We start from the raw sequence: 20,459 nt of genomic DNA, 5'->3' as shown, positions 1-20,459 counted from the left end.
CACAAGTTTAGTGCCCTATGCACTTTCACCATGTTAGATTTATATATATATATATATATATATATATATATATATATATATATATATATATATATATATATGTATGATTTATTAATTTATTTATACGTTTTTTATAGCGCTAGCTTACCCAAAGGTATCAGAGCGCTCTACATATAATGCCAGATCATTCGATTGAAGTACATGCAAAAATACAGACAAAGAAAGTAGTTCGGCCGCTGCGGTGGTTACAGTATGCAGACATAGAAACTGCTTGAGCGAAAAATGTACAAGATATAGTAGACAGCTGAAACAATAATTTAACAACAACAACTGGTCAAGACAGAGTGGGTGAGAGCTTTGGGAACATAGCTCAGTTAGGGTGTGTGTTAAAGTATTGTTGAGCATTAGGGGTTTAAGGTCCCACTTGAAACAGGAAAATGAGGGGTTGCAGTGCAGGTCACTAGGGAGTGAGTTCCATATTGTGGGAGCATTTCCAGAGAAAGAACGTATCTGGGAAGATTTCTTCTTCAGTTTGGGAGGTATGAGAAGAAGTGCGTTGGAGCTCCTTAGAAATCTGGCTCTACCAGCTTTTGAAAGTTTTTCCTCCAGATAGTTGGGTGTGGGTGATGCAAGCGGTCTTTTATTTTTATCTTTTTATTGGCATGTCAAATAATCATATTATTCTGTGTCTATTGTATTAATCATTAGTAAGTGGCTTCATTTATTTTTTTTAAAGGCCACACCTGTACTCGAAATGTAATCACTATATTTACTAATGCTATCTGTACTTGTTTGCAATCCATTTTGATGCAAGTTAGCTTAACATGTAACCAGGCCTTAGTAACATGAATTTGATTCATTAAATGCTTTGCCAGTGTGTCATTTTTTTCCCCTCCTCTGCTGGTACCTTATCATCACGTCTGTTAAGTTATAATCGGCTCATTGTTTATTGTATAAGAATGGTAGGTCACCCGGATGGTTATTCCTTTTTTGAGAGCTAGGAAACTAAAGAGTCTATCTGCTCCCAGAAAACACTGTCTTTTGTTGATTAGTTTGGTGGAAACTGATATACAGAAGCCTTCTAGAAACTGCTTTCATGCTTTAAGTATGTGTCCTTTAGAGAAGCTGAGTAGACCCTGTCCTGAATTTTCTGAGACACGACTCCTCGACTGCTGATTTCCCCTGCTCAGAGTGTTGAGCTGTATGCCTGAGCACTCATACTTTCCCCTCAGACCTTAAACATGGTTCATCTGAACCTAACACCTTCCTCATAGAATTTGCCCTTACCAATTTCAATTTTTTATGTGAAAGTTTGGATCTTTTTCCTTCTAATCCACAACTTCAGAGTGCATGAACATTTAAATATGTATTATCTTACAACATTTTTCTTTAATATTGCTAATTGATTTAACATAACTGAAACTAAATTGGTAACATCACCCTTAAGGTTTGGACACCATCCTCTCTGTTGCTCTTGTGGAGCCACATTGGTTTCACTGTGCGTCAGATATATTGTCAATGTTAGCTCCTTTCTTTATACTTCAGGCCGACAATCAAAGGTCGATACGACCTATAGGGGATTCTCTTTGAATGAATTTAATAAGATTCAAGAACCCCTGTTCTATCGCAGGGTATTTGCCTCTCAGTGCCCATGAGTCTATACCCAGAAACCATAATTAAGTATTCATGCTACAAATTAACTATTTTTCTTTTGAGAGGAAACATCAAACAATTTCCAAACCGGATTTTTAGCTGCACATCTGTTTGCAAACGGCCACCTGCATCCTATCTCATTTAGCACCCCTAGTCCATACAAATCCATTTTGACTCTGTACATGGTTGGCATCTGGGTTACAACCCATTTGTCTTAGGTACAGACCTATTACATGACAGTTCATGAAATTTTAAAAACAGATGCAAACAGAGCGACCTGCCACTGAAGAAAAGCCTCAAAACTGAATTTCTATTACTTTTTGTTTTGGAAAGAAAACACCTCTGCATCCACGTTAGCAAATGTGTGCACGCCATATTTATTTAACCTTATACATACGTGTCCACGCAAGGTCATTGTTAGAAATGGGATCTCTGGTTGGCTAAGGCTTGTGCCAAAGCCAGGCAGAGACCACCACTCTAGTCAGGGCAAGGAAGTTACACGCCAAAGATAACCCCATCTCACCCGCTTGGTAGCTTGACACAAGCAGTCAGGCTTATCCCGGAGGCCATGTGAAAAGCATTTGTGCACGCACCCAGCAACAATATCCTAGGCACACCACAAAAGGAACTCTACACAAGGTTATATCAAAAAATAGCCTTTGTTTTCTCATCACGCATTAGAATAGTAAATACATAATATACCTGGTGCCACCTGGCACTGGGTCATATCTACAAGGCATTATATACACCTGATAGGGCCCACTGGACCACTGTCAGAACCATCTCAAAGCGAATTTAGTCAAAGTAAAACAGGTCATAAATGTACAACCAGTAACCACTCGTAATCACTGTACTTAGCACCAGCCTGTAACATAAACTACATTATGCACAGTATCACATTAGGCATGAATAACATTCTGCGCCAACCTCACCAGCATAAACACATTATGCAATCTTCTCATAAGCCTAAACGCATTAGACCCTAACCTCATAAGTATAACTCACGTTAGGAAACAATCTCAGTGGAACCTACTCTCACTAGCATAAACCATAATATGCAAAACAACCTCATAATCATAAAAACACATTTAGAGGTATAAAACAGGGTGCGTAAATCATATTACATGAAACACATTTCCTAGCACCACGTAAAACATATTTAGCACATACAGCTAGATTCACGAAGCCAAATTGGGATCGCAATAGCTGCGAATTAGCAATTGCGATCGCAATTTGAAGGAAAGGAATTCATGATACTGAAATCTCATAAAAAGCGAATTCGCAAGATAAAAATTGCGAGTTCGCAAATAAAATCGCAGAATCCTGGAAGAAGGCCATTAGCGATTCTGAAATTGTGAGAAACCATGGAATCTGCGAATTCATTTGCGAAATCGTAAAACATTCGCAATCGCCATTCATGAAAATTCGCAAAATGCAAAAAACCCGTAAATCGCTATTTGCGACGCGCAAATTAAGAAGAACACAAACCAGGTGGTAACCAGTAAGGAAATTTTTTTTTTCTTCAAAAAACGGTTAACAAACTACCAACAGGTGCAGGCCTGACCAAACACATTTAAGGACATGCAGCTGGAGCCTGAGCACTCTCACAATGCCAGGATTCTACATGGTGGTGAGGCGGCGAAGGCTACAGCGAGCAGCACGGAACAGACGTAGGATCCAGGAGCGGATATTCCGCCAGCGGGTCACCCTTCTGGGCCAAACCAGGGAGCAAATTTACGCAAAGTACCGCCTGACTGGGGCAATGGTCATCAAGCTGATCCGGGACCTAGACCCCCTGATGCAGCACCCAACAAGGAGGACCAATGCCGTGCCCACACATGTCCAGGTATTGTGCTGCCTGCACCTCCTGGCCTCCGGAAGCTTCCAAGGGATGGTCGCTGTTGCAGGGGGGGATATCCCAGCCCACCATGTCCCGCTGCCTAAGGAGTTTCCTGGAGGCTATGCTGACCCGGCTACACCACTACATCTCATTCCCCACCAGCCAACAGGACCTGAATGAGACCAAGCTTCAATTTTACAACGTTGCACAATTTCCACATGTTATAGGATGCATTGACTGTACCCACATCCATGTCTGCCCACCTGCAGAAACGGAGTACATGTACCGCAACCGCAAAAACTACCACTCCCTCAATATCCAGATGGTGTGCAATGCAAAAACATTCATCACGGACATAGTGGCACAGTACCCGGGGAGCACACATGACTCTTTCATATTCAGGCACAGCGGCATCCACACACGACTGGCCATGGGAGACTTTGGGGAAGGACACCTACTAGGTAAGTACACATGCCCCAAAATAGTACACTGTGATCATGTAGCTGTGCAGAACAGGCACTCACCCTCTGCTCCTTTCATTCAGGTAACAGCGGCTACGGTCTCCGTGAGTACCTCCTCACCCCATACCTCAACCCTGCAACACCACAGCAACGGCGTTTTAATGCTGCACACATACGCACAAGAAATTGTATTGAGAGGACTTTTGGCCTTTTGAAGAGCAGGTTCCGCATACTTCACATGACTGGTGGGGCCGTGAAATACGAGCCTGAGGTCTGCTGCCGCATCGAGGCCGTGTGTGCTATCCTCCACAACATAGCTACCAAGCGCAGGATACAGTAGAGATCTCTGGCAGTGAGGCGGAAGGGGATTACCGACCACCTGCACATGTGCGTCATGCACGCGGGGAGAATCCTGCAGAAGGACACAGGCGCCGTAACCAAATCTACATGAACTGTTTCTAGTGCACCCACTCCCCACACCCAAGACTTCACTCATGCATGACAATAGTAATAATGACATGAGTCAGATTAAGTTTAACAGAATATTTCTTATTGTTTTTTGCACAATAAATTGGGAATACCCCAAACTGTAACATGATTGCCATATTGCGTCATATGTCCCATGTTCTTTAGGAGGGCATGCTTGTAGCAGCAGCATGGCCCTTCATGATACCAATCAAATGTTTAAAGCCACCTCCGGGCAGATGCTCCCAACCTTCTCTCCAGCTCCTCCTCCTGATTTTGCCGTGAGCCATCAGAGGGCCTTGTGCTGCGGCGGGGTGCTACCACCAGTGGCACGGATTGGCTACTATGGCTGGAATTAGCCTCACTAGTGTCGTCGTCCCCGGCTGGCCATGGCCAGTTGCCTGCATACCCTGAACTGCAGTTGTCACTTGCTCCAGAGCTCTCGCAACGTCCTGACAGCACTGCATGGCCAAGGAGCGTCGTGAGAGCTGGGAGGTCGCGTTGCCAATGATATGATTGGATCACGTGTATGCAGACAGGCGGGTCAGCAGCTGCCGGTGTCTGCGCCGGTTGAGGTTCTGATGGCTATGCATGGCCTGGGTGTTGGCCTCAACAGCAGCGGTCATCCTCTCCATACGGTCTGTCAGCAGCCCAACATTCCTGGCGATCTTGTTTAGCTGGAGATGGATAGCAGCGAGATGACGGGCTTGTATCTGGTGGACGTGGAGCATTCTGCGCTCAATGGAGAGCCCAGGTGCCTGCACGTTCACCCCACTGCCAGCGCGTGATGTGGTATTGCGCGGGTCCCTCACCAGTCCGCTGGACTGGCTCCTCACAGCCGCAGGGCGGCGGGTTTGACTGCGTGCTGCTGCTGGGGTTGTCAGCCCCACTGGTGTTTGACTCACTCGCTGTGGTACTGCTGCGCCTGTTTGCGCAGAGGTGGCACTGTCCACAGGGGCAGGTGGTGTTATGACTGCTGGTGCGGCAGCTTGCCCTGATGGTCCTGGCTGTGAGGATGGATGAACGTCTCCCTCAGTGTCCTCTGTGATATCTTCAATCTGCAGGGCATCGCTGTCCGTACTGGGTACTTCAGTGCCACCTGTGATGTAAAGTGGACGTTGATTAGTGACATGTCACTTACACATTGGAGCTCCCTACATGCATGATGGCTGCCATTCCATGACTTGCTGCAGGATTGCCTCTCACTGTACAGGTCTGGCTGTATGGGGCTAGATGGTAATTGTGGTCAGACTACATGTCCCACAATGCAATAGGGCTTTTGTGGTGTGCTTTGGCAGCATGACTGGGGTTTGTAAAGGGATGAACTGGGGTCATGGCCATTGTTAGGGGACAGGGTTGCAGTCGCATGTCACTTACCTTGTGTATCTTTGGTGGGTCGGGAGGAGTCCAGCTGGATTACCCCCAGGCATGCCTGCGGGTCCAGGGTGTCCTCTACTCGGTCCTCAAGTGGGGTGTTGGGTGGGACAGTGGGCTCCCCTCCTCCTGTCGCCACACGCTCCCCAGCCTCTCTGCTATCTTCTCCTTGGCCCGCCCTCTGAGGTCGTACCATCGTTTTTTAATTTCACCCACAGTGCGCTGGGTGACCCCCACAGAATTCCCTTTTGCACGGATGCGCACCCAAATCCGCCTTTTATCAGCCTCTGGTACCCTTCTCGAGTCCTTCCCAAAGAGCCGGTTGTGGTCCTTGCACACTCCCTCTATCAGGTGTTCTAACTCCTGTTCAGAAAACTTGATTTTCCTTTTCCTCCCTGTGGAAGTTTCACCAGCAGCTTCCTGTGACATGTTGTACACTGGGGTGTCACCTGGATTTCACCTGTAGGTACTCTGGAGGGGTGCTATGGCAATGCTGCTTCCACTTCTGGCTCACAATGCTGAATGAGGGTGGAACCTGCCTACTTCCTGGTTGTGATGTCATCACTGTGCTCAGAATGTGACTTCCCGTTTTTGCGATCCCGCAATTAGCGAGATCGCAATTTGCGATTTCGGTAATTGCGAAATCGCTATTTCAACAGGGGTATTTGCGGATTCTGCAAATTTTTTGCGATTTTCGGGGACTCGCAATCGGCGATTGCGGCCGATTGCAATTCGCTTTTTTTATCGCATTTTTTCATGAATGCCATTCTGAGATTTCTAAATTGCGATTCGCTTTTTCTCGCAATTTAGAAATCGCAGATTTTGACATTGATGAATCTAGCTGATAGTCTCCTAAAAAGACCATAGTAGAGGCATAAATTACATTAGGGCCTGGTGCCTTATTTACCTCCCAGTCCCTCTGGCCAACTGGCCATCTCAAAAGGGGCTCAAATGCCGTATGTGCCAGAGTCAGGGCGCACTGCCAAGGCAGCGGAAGTCAAGGGTGCGCAACTGCGCAGACCTAAACATTGCAGCTTAGGAGGGCCTAAACGGAGCAGCTGGCACTAAGTGCTGCGCAGCTGGAGGACCAAATGTGGGCCCTGGGCACTCACTGTGCCCTCTGAACAAATATGCCCAAATTGGCAGGAGCACCAACAATGTGCTCCGATCTGGAAGCCCCCACGACATTGCAGCTGCCTTTTAGCGAAACGGGGCAGCTGTGGAGGAATGGCCACACAAAGGTGAAAAGCATGGGCCCCTCTGGGTCCTCTTAAATCAACGATGCCCAACGTTGGAGCCACACGGGGCTCTTAAACAATCATGCCCATGTTGGAGCCACACGGGGCTCCAAAACAATCATGCCCATGTTGGAGCAGTCCACTGTCAAGGGGGGCGGCTCAGTAGATCGGCACGGGCACTGGTGACTCTATCTCGCCTTCCTTAGAGCCCTCACTCACTGGGCTTCACTGGCGTCGCTCGGGGTCTCCGTCCTCCTTGCTGGGACTTCACATGGCGCCTGTGAGGCTCTGTACAGCTGGGGAACACTCAGTTTCTCCTGTTCACGGCGCTGGGCTTCCCTTCACTATCGGCAGCCCCTGCCGCCTCTTCTCTTCACCCAGGCCCCCTCCTGGGACCCGGGTTTTTGCCGCGGTGCTCAGGCTCCCGTCCTCCCTTCTGCCTATCCTTCTTCCGCTCCCGCCGGCCCCGCCACGAAGCAGGCGAACTCTGCCTGACTTGTGGGTTGGCATCCATTACTTGCTGGGGCTGCGGCGGTGAACCGCGGGGTGGGCTCCCACTTCGGAAAATAATGATATAAGCGGGGTGGGCACCCGCAAAAGCTCCACAAGAATGCGGGGTGGGCACCCACCCTTTAAATAAAGAAAAAAGCGGGGTGAGCACCCTCAAATCTCAGCATCGATAGGGTGGGAATCCCCACGTCGGGATTCCCTCCCAACAAGCTGCAGCTCAGCGCTGCAGCGGAAAGCAGAAGCGCTCCTTCCTTCTGGGAGATATTCAAATAAAAGCGTCCTTCAGGTTTAGGAGCCACAGCTCCACGGCAAAAAGTCGAGGAGAGTTTCAGGGGCATAGCTGGGCTCAGGGAGGCCAGCACACAGGGCCCTCCAGCAGGGACGCAGCCCCCGTGGCGGTTTCTCCTGGGCCCCAGCAGCAGCAAGCCCCCTTCCATCAGGATCAGGAACAGAACAACCTCATGGGGCACAGCCACTATATTTATACTACATTTCCCTTGGTGTCACAGCACAGGGCTTGAGGATATCAGTCAGAACTGGTTTATAGGGGATTTGGATTTGGAGCACTCTGTATTGCCCAGCTCCTCTTCCCTTTTTCAGGTGGGGGCTCAGTGATAAAATGCCCCACAGGGGGGGGAGCCAGCATTGTGGAGGGAAGGCACAGCCCTATTCAGGTCCATGGTGCAACTCCTCCTTCCCATCTAGATGCAGATTTATCTATTCACCAGTGGGCTGACTCACCCTGTCTCCTGGAGCCAAACACACCTCTCAGCTCCTGTCAATCACAAGCCAGACATGCAATTCACATCAGGCAAGCAGACACACAGTACACAGAAATGCCAACTTCTAAAAGTGGCATTTCTACACCAGTCACCATAAATCTGCGCACACCATTGCGCAGCTTTATCCTTACGAGTTCATACATATTAAACTCGCCCCTGCACTCCTCCCATACCATAGACACACATATCCCCTATGCATTCCTATGGGAGGGTAGGCCAATCTCACCAGACGCACTCAGAGAGTGCACGCACTTTACACTGGGCCACAGTTCTAAAGTGCGCAGAGGCCAAAAATCACTACCACTATGTCAGAACTTAAGGCAAAAAGTTCAGGGGTGAACCTGCCAAAAAGGGCCAAGTCCAACAGTCATCAACATGCAAAAGAGGGATCTCAAAGATAAAATAAATGGCACCTTTTTTATAATTTACGTGAAAACCGCAATAAAATGATTATGTTGCTGTAAGGCAGCTCTCGTGGCTAGCCACTAGTGAATGTGTTTCCCTCTTTAGATTTCTTAGGTTTTATATAATTTTTCTTTAGCTATCTTCTAGTCATAAAACGATATGTGCTCTCAAACAAGCAGTGTATCATAGGCAGTGACTCTATCGTGATTTACAAATAAATGCAAATGGTACGCATGAGGCTGTACAGACCACAGCCTCTATGAAAACCTACACATATGTCTTTTGTTAGGTGCAGGCCATTGTATGTAAGTATGCATGTGGATGTATAGATAAGATGTATCTCCATAGATGCTGAAACGTAACAAATTAAAACATCTTAACATTTTTCCTAATATCTTACGGAAGCAAATATATATTGAAGTGGGTGTAACACTAATATATATATCTGGAGGAGATTAAAAATCTATATCAGTTTGGATGCACAAAAACTTGAATTCATGAGCATGTTTTATTTTAACAGCATAACAGCATAACAGCGACATTTTCAGAAACAAAATCGGTGTGAAAGCGTTAACAACGCAGGTTTAGCCACCACAACACGAACCTATTGTTACACGCTGATTATCTTGTGTATATGCACGTCTGTATTCATCAAAAATAGCCTCAATTTTACATTGCTGATGATGTGACATATACTGCCATGAGACTAATATTTGTATTGTATTACTAAATAGTGCTACGTTTGAACAATAATATGCATAGATCAAACATTTGAAATATTCCATATTTTTTCAGCCAAAAAGAAAGATGAAGCGTTTGAAGCACACTCTGTTGAAATCCTAGGTAAGTGGTGCATTCACATAAGATTTATTCACAATATCTAATTGATATTAATTGTGTCAGCATGAGAAAAGAGAGGAAATTGTGTAAACTGTGGCTTAGTTGAGGCAAACGTGCTGCATAGGATACCTCCTATATGATCATCCTGGGGAGAGGCAGGTGAGAACTTTCTTTAACAATAACTAAAAAAAGAGTTATAGATTTTTATAGCTACGTTTTTCAATAAAGATACATAGTAACTCAATGTTTAGAGCAATACTGTTTACCTAATATGAAGTGACCTAAACACAGATAATACCTAGTTGAGAAAAGCACTTTGAGTTGGAAATGTGCAGTGGAACTGAATGTTGAAAGGTATGGATTTAGATTCCATTTTGCAGCTGTTCTTAACTGTGAGTCAAATGAAAACTTTTTCATTTGCTAGGAATACATTTAAAATGAAATGTCTGATTAGGCGTTTAAATCGGACATGTTTGTTTGAAATAGGTAGTCTCCCCACCAACATTTAAGTGACAATAGGGGCTAAGAGACTATGTTTTGCACAGGCTGTGTATTAACAGCATGATATGTAGGCCAAAATCCTAGTTTTATATTTTTTTGTAGGAAAATACCACAAACTCCAAATCTGTGGGTAGATACATCTGTTTGAAAAATCTTTCGTTATATATGTTTTAAAAGTTGTTAGTCATATTTATATATATTTTAAACGTCATATTTCGTTTCCCTCTTCTGAAACCATCTGTAGCTTGCGCCTGTTTGTTCCACATCACACCTCATGTTCCCTGAGGCATTGTAGACATGTACTCATCGTCAAAGGCTTGCAGTGCATTGGAGTTATAGGGCTTTGCTGTACTCCACAACAGCAGATGTAGCATTTGCTCCCTTTTTTTGAGAAGTGGAGCCATTCCAGGTGCAGGGTAAAAGGCAGATTGGACCTGGAAGGATGGAGATTTTGTTTGATCTTTTGGAATTAGGAGTGGGTCCACTTTAGTCAGAAATTTGTAAACAATGAAGAGGAGTATGGGAAACCGTGGATCTGCCATTTTTGTTTGTTGTAGTATAAGGCACTCGGGGATAGCCTTTGGAAAACGGCATCTTTCTGAAACAAGACCTGTGTCCCACTGTTATAAGTTGAAGGGTAGTAAACTTTGAGAAACGTAGTTTGATTGAGTTTGGTTTATCACAAATCAGAAATGAGTTTACCTTTTAAAAATTATTGTAGGGACACCCTAAGACTTTCTTGCTTCCTGCTTAAGAAATCTCATTTGCTTGATATAGGACTGTGAAGAGAGTTGTCTTTATCTTCATCTTGAAAGATACTCCACTCCACAACAAATACAAGAGGTAGTGGTGGTATACACTGGTGTAACGAAAAGTGAGGGGGCCTCCCTGCACGGTACGGCCAGAGTGCAGTGCCGAGGGGCCCCTTGGAGCTAGGGGCAGTCCCGCACCGCGTGGGCTGCGGGGGCCTGTGTTACACCCCTGGTGGTATAGAACGTCTCACATCAGTTCTTGAAAAAGCAAACATCAAGCATAGTAATTAAGGAAGCAATGTCTTGGTGCCTCTCGAGGTAACACAAAACACCCCACTACCTTGGATGTCACTACGCAAGAGTTTTTGCAGACCCTGTGTCATACTTAAAACTAAACCTGTACCTCAACCCTCCCATTATTCATATCTTTAGCTTTATTCATAAGCAATATGGCAATCAGAGGGCCTATTTAGATCTACTTTGACAACTCACAGGAAACATCAGTCTAGAGAATAATTCAGAAGTGTTCTGTTTAATGTTTTGTGACAATGTTTCACTGTACATAGTAGGCAATTTAATTTTATGGTACAGAACATACATCTTTTAATCACATTTGAGCTGTATTATCACAAATAACACATGCAGGGCCAATTCTTGTAACCTCCTTGGTGGTAAAAGACACGTGTTTCGTTACAAACGTAACTTCTTCAAGGCTTAAAAGTTTTAGAGGTGTAGATTCACAAAGTCATGTGGTCAGCCCAAAACTTAAAACTTTACAGGATTCTTAATGAAATTCAGAAGACTCTTATAATCAGTAATAACGGCACTGTGAAAACTGTAAGGTGATTCCACTTCAGGAGGACTGGGTCCTAGAAGAGACGTGTTTAGCATCCAATTGGTTTCAATAAGTTCATAAAAAGCCAACAACATTGAACCGTGGGAGAGGTTCTGTTGGAGAGTGGGAGCAAGGTGAAAGAAAGACAGGGAAGGGAAAATAGAGGTCCAACACTAAGCTGCAACAGTGCTCTCTGTGGGAGAGAGACTAACACCATGATGGGTAGAGGAGCAGAAGAGAGATGGGTGGGGGAAGAGAGAAACTGTGAAAGTGTACATTCGAGGAAGGAAGGCAGGAAAGAGAGAGAGAAATGAACAGTTACAAAACATGCACTACAATAGAGGCAAATTATGCCCTTTGAGTGCTTTTGGTTAATGCGCTAAAGCACCAGTTCATGAAGATAATTGTCACTACTATTCAGATGGTAGTCAGTAACTCAGGTTTGGACTTGCCCTTTTACAGAACGGTCCGGGGGTTGCTGATCTGCACACATTGTTCTGACTGTGTCACTGGGTAGGTGATGGGTAGTATAAATGTATAGCGATAATTATGTAAAAAATTTGAAAATAAAAGGAATATGTACAATTGTTCACTATCTATTTATGTTGTTGGTCTCTTTGCAAATTCCATATCCCTCAGAGATTAGAGGGCTTGCATCTGAGTTTTGCCAGTGCAGCGATTTCAAGTTGGTAAACGCGTATTAATAGATAATAATGTTACCACCTAACGTGAGTAGGCTCCTTAGTGTGTGCCTCACTTTAGGTGAGAATACATTACTGGTCCTGAGGAATGCTGAGTCGAATAGGACTCACAAGCTGAAATATGTCGACCGTCTTTTAGGACATTGGGTTCAAATTGACTTAACCCTCATGTGTCCGATCTTTTCACTTCGTTTTTAATTGAGTTTGAATCACCCCTCTATTAAAAGTGTTGGTTGGGGGAGTGGTCTATACTCATTTTAACTTGCACTTATGTGTTGTATTATTACACGTACTAAAAACTGGAACCCGATGAAGACAAACGGCTACCTACCATGTGTAGGTGCCTGAGGGTTCCTTTTTCCTCACTGGGAATTCACAACCTTTAATTTGACACAGTCTATGTTTGTGTAGTGCACTTATGGGTGGTGGTGGTAATGATAGGTTGTCTTACCCCTTCTCCCTTTGTGTTTTATTTGTATTATATTTCAAGATACTCTTTTGTTGTTTTTGAAAGATTATCCTAAGGGGTGTGAGAGTATTCTGCTTTACCCTTTCTCTCTGGTTGTTTAAATATAAAGTCAAGATTATACAGTCAAAATACATTCACTCAGGCAGCAACTTGTGAGGAAAAAGGGACAAAACAAATAGTTCTGAATAAATCATGGACCTCAGACTACCAAACAAGTGGGGAAGAAAGAGACATTGACCCTAGATCCGATCACAGTCCTCCCTAACATTGATCCTTTTAGCGATCATAGAAACCAACATCATACTGATTCTGCCAAAACTACATGCATGCACAACTGGAACAAGCTAGGAGAGAGTATGGCTTAAAAGAGCCATTCAGTATAGAGAGAAAAAAGCTCTCTTTAGTCAGTCCTACATCTCTAACAATCACCAACAACTGCATATTCCTTAAAATTCCTTTGTTTGATCATGTCTGCTTGGGTTGTGAGCTCTAGTGTGACATCATTAACCAGATGGACCCTTTAAAATAACAAGCAGGCCAAGACAATATGCAGAATTCAGACACCTTAAGTGGATTATTTTAGATGGTGTTCTAAAATCTTCAGAGGACATATGTCTTGTTGTTCGTATCATATTGACCTCAATTTAGTGTCCTTCAGCTCTCTGCTCTCTGCTTTTATAATGGACCTTCCTTTTAATCCTAAAACACCAGTCTATTTTATTGACCAAATGTAATTGTTTACAAAGTCCCATTGTTAGTGTGCCGTATGTGTGCATTTAGGTATTTTAACATGGGTGCCGAAAGACTCTGTTTTGTGGAGAGCTGTATCAATGTATGATGGGATGCTGTTAATTGGGGCCCTGAAGCTAGTCATGTGGAGTAGATAGCTGGTGGATTTTAAATATTCTGTAATATCTTTTACTCTAGATACTCCAGAGTACATAATTCCTCTTGTGGTTACAACAATGACTCAAGAAATTTTTAATAGTCGTGTTGATGTGGATGTCACACCAGCAAACCCATACAAGCTTATAAAAAAGGAAGACATACTTCAGGATCTGAAAACAAGAGCTGCGGTTTCAGATTTTCACCCAGTCAAAAAAGTAGTGATGGTAGGTACTCTGTTTTGTTCTACAATAATCTTTGCTCAACATATTCCGCAGTGCATGTTCTGAAGATGAACGCTATCCTAAATAATCTGAATTTTAAAGATTGACATTTCCCTTCATTTGTTGTCTTATATTAACAGTCCATCTTATCAAAAATGTGTATGGGGAGCATTTTTGCTGTTTTCTCTTTTTCGGTGGGTTCTTTTTATTATTAATATTTAGAGAAGTTTATGTGATTACTCCAGTATTGGAACTTTCATAGATTCCCATTGCTTGTATCATTCCCCGTCGTCGGAATGGGAGCCTCGGTAATAATATATATATATATATATATATATATATACCTAGGTAAATACACCCTAATAGGTGCAAAAAAGTAAAAAATTAGGCCTAGGCCTCATTACATTTTGTAACCTATAGGTGTCCTTATGTAAAAAGACCCAAACTTACACTAGCAACCAATCAGATTAGCCTCACCCTGTGGAACCTTCCTGAGAAAGCTCAGAGCCTCAGATTTTCTACCGCACCGTTGGTGACAGGGAGTCTCCTTAGAGCTCTGCTCTAACTTCTACTTTGAGGTATTATTTACACAGTTTTTCTGTGAGGATTTGTTTAAGTTTCAACTATGGCTGATAAGGAAAAGAAGAGCCTGTTCAGGTCTTGTGCCAGCTGTGGTAAAAAACGACTTTATGCAGAAGACAAGCACAAAGACTGTATATATTGTTTATATCCTGACCATAAGGCAGAGGAATGTAAACTATGCAGGATGATGTCTGTTAAGACCCTCCGGGACCGTGAGGGAAGATTACTAATTTGGCTCAGGAAGTTGGAAAAGAAAGAAGTTGTGGTTTCCAGTGATGAGGAGGATGCCAGGTCGACGTCTTCCAAGACATCTCTGAAGAGGGGTAGATCATCTGTGGAGGTATCATCTGAACCCCCCTCTAAGGCTGTGCGTGGGACCTCTGATAGGTCTGGCAAGCCCGAGCCTGGCGAATCTCCTCACGGAAGTGTAAAGGAGAGGGAAAGGCAAGCACCTCAGGTGCAGAAGGCAAAACTTGATGAGGGCTCAGCTGGCCCTTCACATCAAGATAAAGTTTCTAAGTCCTTCAAGAAACCATCTGTAGAGGCTTACACAGTGGTTAAGAAAGGCTCTAAGGCCTCTTCAGTGACTTTGTCTCCTCAACCGTCGACGAGCCATCCCGCGTCGACGAAGACGGCGACGACGACGGCGAAAACTTCGACGACGATGCCGTCGACGAAGAATATGTCGACGACGGCGTCAACGACGATCACTACGTCGACGGTAACCACCTCGTCGTCGAAGACAATCCCGTCGACGACGACAGTTCCGTCGACGGTGGCAATCACGTCGACGATGACAATCTCGTCGACGAAGACGATGCCGTCGACGATCCCGTCGACGATGGCGAATCAGTCGACGACGAAGATGATCTCGTCGACGGCCCCGTCGACGGCCCCGTCGACGATGGCAACGGATAATGTGGACTCGTTTATAACGCCGTCGACGGCAGTCCCAAGGAAAAGGAGGATAACACCTGACATGACATCACCTAGAAAGGTGTCCCCATTCCCCCCAGCCCTGTTATTGGAAGAACAGGACTATTCTGAAGAGGAGAATGAGATGTATGGGGATGCTTATAGTCCATCGCAGTTGCATCTTAAGTACCATGAGTCTGATGAGGAAGATGGGTATTATGGCCAGCAAGAGCAGCGACAGCAAACTCAAGTCGCATATCAGGAAGCCCAAGTACAGCCGGGCATGGTTTCTATGCCCATGAGCCTTTTGACGGACTTACGGGCTATGCTAGAGGAATATAGGGGCCGAAAGGTGTCGCGACCAGTGGAAGGTCAAGCAAATGTTCAGCCAGAGGTGGTGGCGACTCAGTCGGTGCCCCCGGCACATGTGGAAGAAGAGGGGGAATGTCATCGGCAAACAGACCAGGATGACACTTCAGATTAGGATGGAGCAGGTGACAATCGTGATCAAAACCCGGATAGTGAATGGGATCAGTATATTGTTCCGGATTCGGCTGCTCCGGTGCCGGACCCGATAGATTCACCTCCGGCGGATGTAGGAGGTTTCTACAACTTTATGGAGAGAGCCACGGCACGCTTCAAGCTGGCAATGCCTACAACATCTACGGATTGTTTTTTATATGATTTTAAAGAGGCTTACCGTAAGGCAGTGCGTTCGATTCCCATTGCAGAGCACATATGGGAAGAAGGAAAGAAAGTAATGCAAGCCCCAGCGACGGTTATTCCAACTCTACCGCGCCTAGAAAAGAAGTACAAAGCTCCTGATGACAGTCCTGCCTGCTTGATTGGACAACCAAGACCGGACTCAGTCATATCGCAAGCAGCGCAGAAAAGATCGCGGAATCCTTCAGCCACCCTCATAACTCCACCAGACAAGGAGGGTAGAAGGTTGGACAACGCTGGGAAGCGTTTTTCATCAATGGCGAGCTTGCTGGTCAGGGCGGCCAATGCATTAGCTATTCTGGCTAGGTACAACCGCCAGATGTGGAGTGATGTCGCGGCATATATCGACCTACTGGAAGATGACCCTAAGGCCGAAGCACTGAAGCTTCTTGAAGAAGGCCAACGTTCTTCTTCAGAAATGATTGACTGCGCGATGGACATCGCAACCACTTTGTTCCGTGCTCTGGGTAGCGCGGCAGTTCTTAAACGGCAGGGTTGGCTGCGAGCAACTTACTTCCGGCCGGAAGTTCAAAATAAGATTCTTGACTTACCCTTTGATGGGGACATGTTATTTGGAAAACATGTCGATGACACCCTGCAGGGGATAAAGAAGGACACAGAGACTGCTAGGGCTCTGGGTACCCTACAATATAGGAAGACACAGTTCCGTGGAGCACGAGGAAGAGGCTTCACTTCACCAAGAGGTGGCTATCAGCAACAACGGTACTCTCAGCAGTCACAGTCGTACAGACCTCAGTATGGCAATCAGTATTATCAGAGGCAGTCACAATCTCAGTCTTTCTCTCGTCAGAGTTCTCGTGGACGTCACGGGCGTCAGGGCAAGGACGCTGGCAAGCGTCAATAGCGGCCTCCTGACTCTGCCAACTGTTCCTCCGCTCCATGGTTCTCCAGTGGGCGGCAGGATAACTCAACATCTGAGCAGCTGGGAAGAAATAACATCGGATCAGTGGGTATTGAATATCATCCAATATGGGCATACGCTAGAATTCCAGGAATTTCCACCTACAAGAGCTCCCCACGCCACTACTTCGAAACATCTCAACCTTCTGCAGTTGGAAGCTCAACAAATGCTTCGGAAAGGGGCGATCCAACGTGTTCCCCTATCACAAAGAGGAGAAGGTTTCTATTCACGATTTTTTCTGATCCGCAAAGCAAAGGACAAGTGGCGTCCAATCCTGGATTTAAGGGAGCTCAATACCTATCTCGTGAAACTGTCGTTTCGGATGATTTCACTCCAGGACATATTGCGCCTCTTGAATCCAGGCGATTTCATGGCTACGTTAGACCTGGAAGATGCCTATTTTCATATCCCGATCCACCCAGCTCACAGACGTTTCCTTCGCTTCACTGTAGGCAAGAGTCACTTCCAGTTCATGGTGCTCCCATTCGGATTAAGATCCGCACCCCGGATATTCACGAAGGTGCTGGCCCCTGTAGCGGCTTTTCTGAGAAGACAGTCGCTGGAAGTATTCCCGTACTTAGACGACTGGCTGCTGAAGGCACCAAGTTTGCAAGCAGCGTCAGAGGCGGTGGAGACATGTTTGAATCTCTTCACTCACCTGGGTTTACAACTCAACAGAGAAAAATCGGTTCTTCAACCAGCATGTTCAGTAAAGTTCCTGGGAGCAATACTCGATACTCAGGTGTGCAAGGCCTTCCCATCGGAAGACAGACAAATGAAACTCAGGTCTTCAGCCGCTCGATTACAAAAGAGAAGTTGGATGACAGTCAGGAGGTACAAATCTCTTCTAGGGTCGATTTCCTCCTGTATTCAATTGATTCCGCACTGCAGGCTGCGAATGCGCCCCTTGCAAGAGGAACTGGACCTTCAGTGGAAGCAGGTGGAAGGGTCCTTCAACGACAGGGTAACTGTCACCCAGCGGATGAAACAGTCAGTTTCATGGTGGATGAGAGGATTTCACCTCTCGGTGGGTCTCAGTTTCAGAGTGGCGCCAGCTCCTCGCGTCATTACAACAGACGCCTCCCTTCAGGGTTGGGGAGCGGTCATGCAGGATCTGCAAGTAAGTGGACACTGGACGCCAGGAGAACGTCGCTTACATATGAATGTTCTGGAGCTGAGAGCTATTCGATGGGCAATGTTGGCTTTCCTTCCAAGGATTTCAAATTCGGCCATCCTAGTGCGTACGGACAACACCACCGCAATGCATTACATCAACAAGCAGGGAGGCACAAGATCGCCACTGCTTTCTCAGGAGGCCCAGCTGCTATGGGAATGGGCAATCTCGCAGAACATCAGGCTTGTGGTGGAACACCTTCCGGGAGTATGCAACACGAAGGCGGATACGTTATGCCGCCTGAAGGCAGTCTCACACGAGTGGGAATTGGACGACGCAGTGGTCAAGGACATCTTCTCCCGCTGGGGGACCCCAGCGATCGACCTGTTTGCCACTCCGGTCAACAAGAAATGCCGGTGTTGCGCAAGCAGGGAACACCATCGAGGATCGCTGGGGAATGCCCTTTTGATGTCTTGGTCCGGCGCATTTGTTTACGCCTTTCCGCCATTCCCCCTCATTCCTCGGGTCCTCAAGAAACTCAAGATGGACAGGTGCAGGATGATACTGATTGCGCCCGCCTGGGCTCGCCAGTTCTGGTTCACAGAGTTGCTTCTTCTGTCGGAGGAACAGCCCATTCAGCTTCACTCCAGCCAGACTCTTCTATCTATGTCCAACGGCCAGGTCCTTCACCCGAACCCGAGCTCGCTTCAGTTGACAGCATGGCTCCTGAACACAGAGAGTTTAAGGATCTAGACATTCCGGAGGAATGCAGGAACATATTATCACAAGCAAGAGCTCCTAGCACTAATAAAACGTATAGATCTAAGTGGAAAAGGTTTTGTTTATGGTGCCAGAGAGAAGGAGTACAGCCATTCTCATCAGCTCCACATCACCTCTTACCATACATTCTTTCTTTGGCTCAGGCAGGTCTGGCTCATGCTTCCATCAAGGTCCACTTGGCAGCTATTTCCAGATATAGGCGAACAAGATCTGGTCCTTCTCTGTTATCAGCAAGAGTGATAAAGCAATTTCTTAAAGGACTGTTTAGAGTGTTTCCGCCAGTTCGGCCTCCACCCCCGGTTTGGCATCTGAATGTAGTCCTGGCTCAGCTGATGAGGTCGCCATTTGAGCCAATACATAAGGCAGACTTAAAGTTCCTATCATGGAAGGTGGCGCTTCTGCTGGCACTCACCTCGGCAAGGAGAGTGGGAGAGCTTCAGGCTTTGACGATCAAAGAACCTTACTTACAGTTCAAGAATGATACATTGATCCTCCGGATGAACCCCAAATTCATTCCGAAGGTACCGACAGACTTTCATCTTAATGAACCGGTGGTTCTGCATTCTTTTTTTCCTCGGCCCTCAACCCAGGCGGAGAGGACACTTCATTCTCTGGACGTTCAGAGATGTTTAAAATTCTATCTTCAACGCACAGCTGGATTTCGGAAGACGCCCCAGCTGTTTGTGGCTTTTGGAGCCCCAAGGAAAGGATTTCCGTTGTCAAAACAAGGGATTTCTAGATGGATATCGAGTGCAATCCGTTTCTGCCACCAAGCGGCAGGCAAACCGTTGGAAGGACAGGTGAAGGCACACTCCACAAGATCGATCTCTTCATCTACAGCACTGTTTGCAGGAGTATCGATAAAGGATATTTGCAGAGCGGCCACATGGAGCAGTACTCACTCATTCACGAGACACTACTGCCTGGACGCGGCTGCAAAGGGGGATTCGGCTGTTGGTCAAGCTGTCCTGAGAAATCTCTTCCAGTAAGAGGTGAGCTTTCCTTTCTTCCCTCCTTCCTATGTTTTTTCTCACATTTCGTTTATTATGCTATGGTTACTAATTTATATTTATGATGATATGTGGTATCATTTGTTGATGATAATGAGTAACTAGGAACGAAATGTTTGAGGCAGGCTAACTGCTATCTACTCTGATACAAGCAATGGGAATCTATGAAAGTTCCAATACTGGAGTAAGAAACAAGTTACTTACCTGTAACTTTAGTTCTCCAGTATTGGTAACTTTCATAGATTCCCATGCGCCCACCCTCCTCCCCTGGGAAAGCTCACTCTTGGTCTAGGTGATTCGGTGGCAAGGCAACGGCTACGAAAATCTGAGGCTCTGAGCTTTCTCAGGAAGGTTCCACAGGGTGAGGCTAATCTGATTGGTTGCTAGTGTAAGTTTGGGTCTTTTTACATAAGGACACCTATAGGTTACAAAATGTAATGAGGCCTAGGCCTAATTTTTTACTTTTTTGCACCTATTA

At 45.8% G+C, this 20,459-nt stretch overlaps 1 protein-coding gene across 1 annotated transcript in view; it reads left to right on the top strand.

The window, feature by feature from the left end:
• DNAI3 (dynein axonemal intermediate chain 3) overlaps positions 1-20,459 on the top strand; it is a 1,062,540-nt gene that overhangs the window by 160,951 nt on the left and 881,130 nt on the right. Inside the window, exons 3-4 of the mRNA XM_078645562.1 lie at positions 9,524-9,571; positions 13,754-13,938. Of these exons, the coding sequence (XP_078501688.1) occupies positions 9,524-9,571; positions 13,754-13,938 (233 nt within the window). The remainder of the gene's footprint in view (positions 1-9,523; positions 9,572-13,753; positions 13,939-20,459) is intronic.

This window comes from Lissotriton helveticus, chromosome 1_1, assembly GCF_964261635.1.
Source record: "Lissotriton helveticus chromosome 1_1, aLisHel1.1, whole genome shotgun sequence".
Taxonomy (NCBI): Eukaryota; Metazoa; Chordata; class Amphibia; order Caudata; family Salamandridae; genus Lissotriton; species Lissotriton helveticus.
Note: the sequence above shows the minus strand (reverse complement) of the source record. Positions and strands in the feature narration are given on the sequence as shown.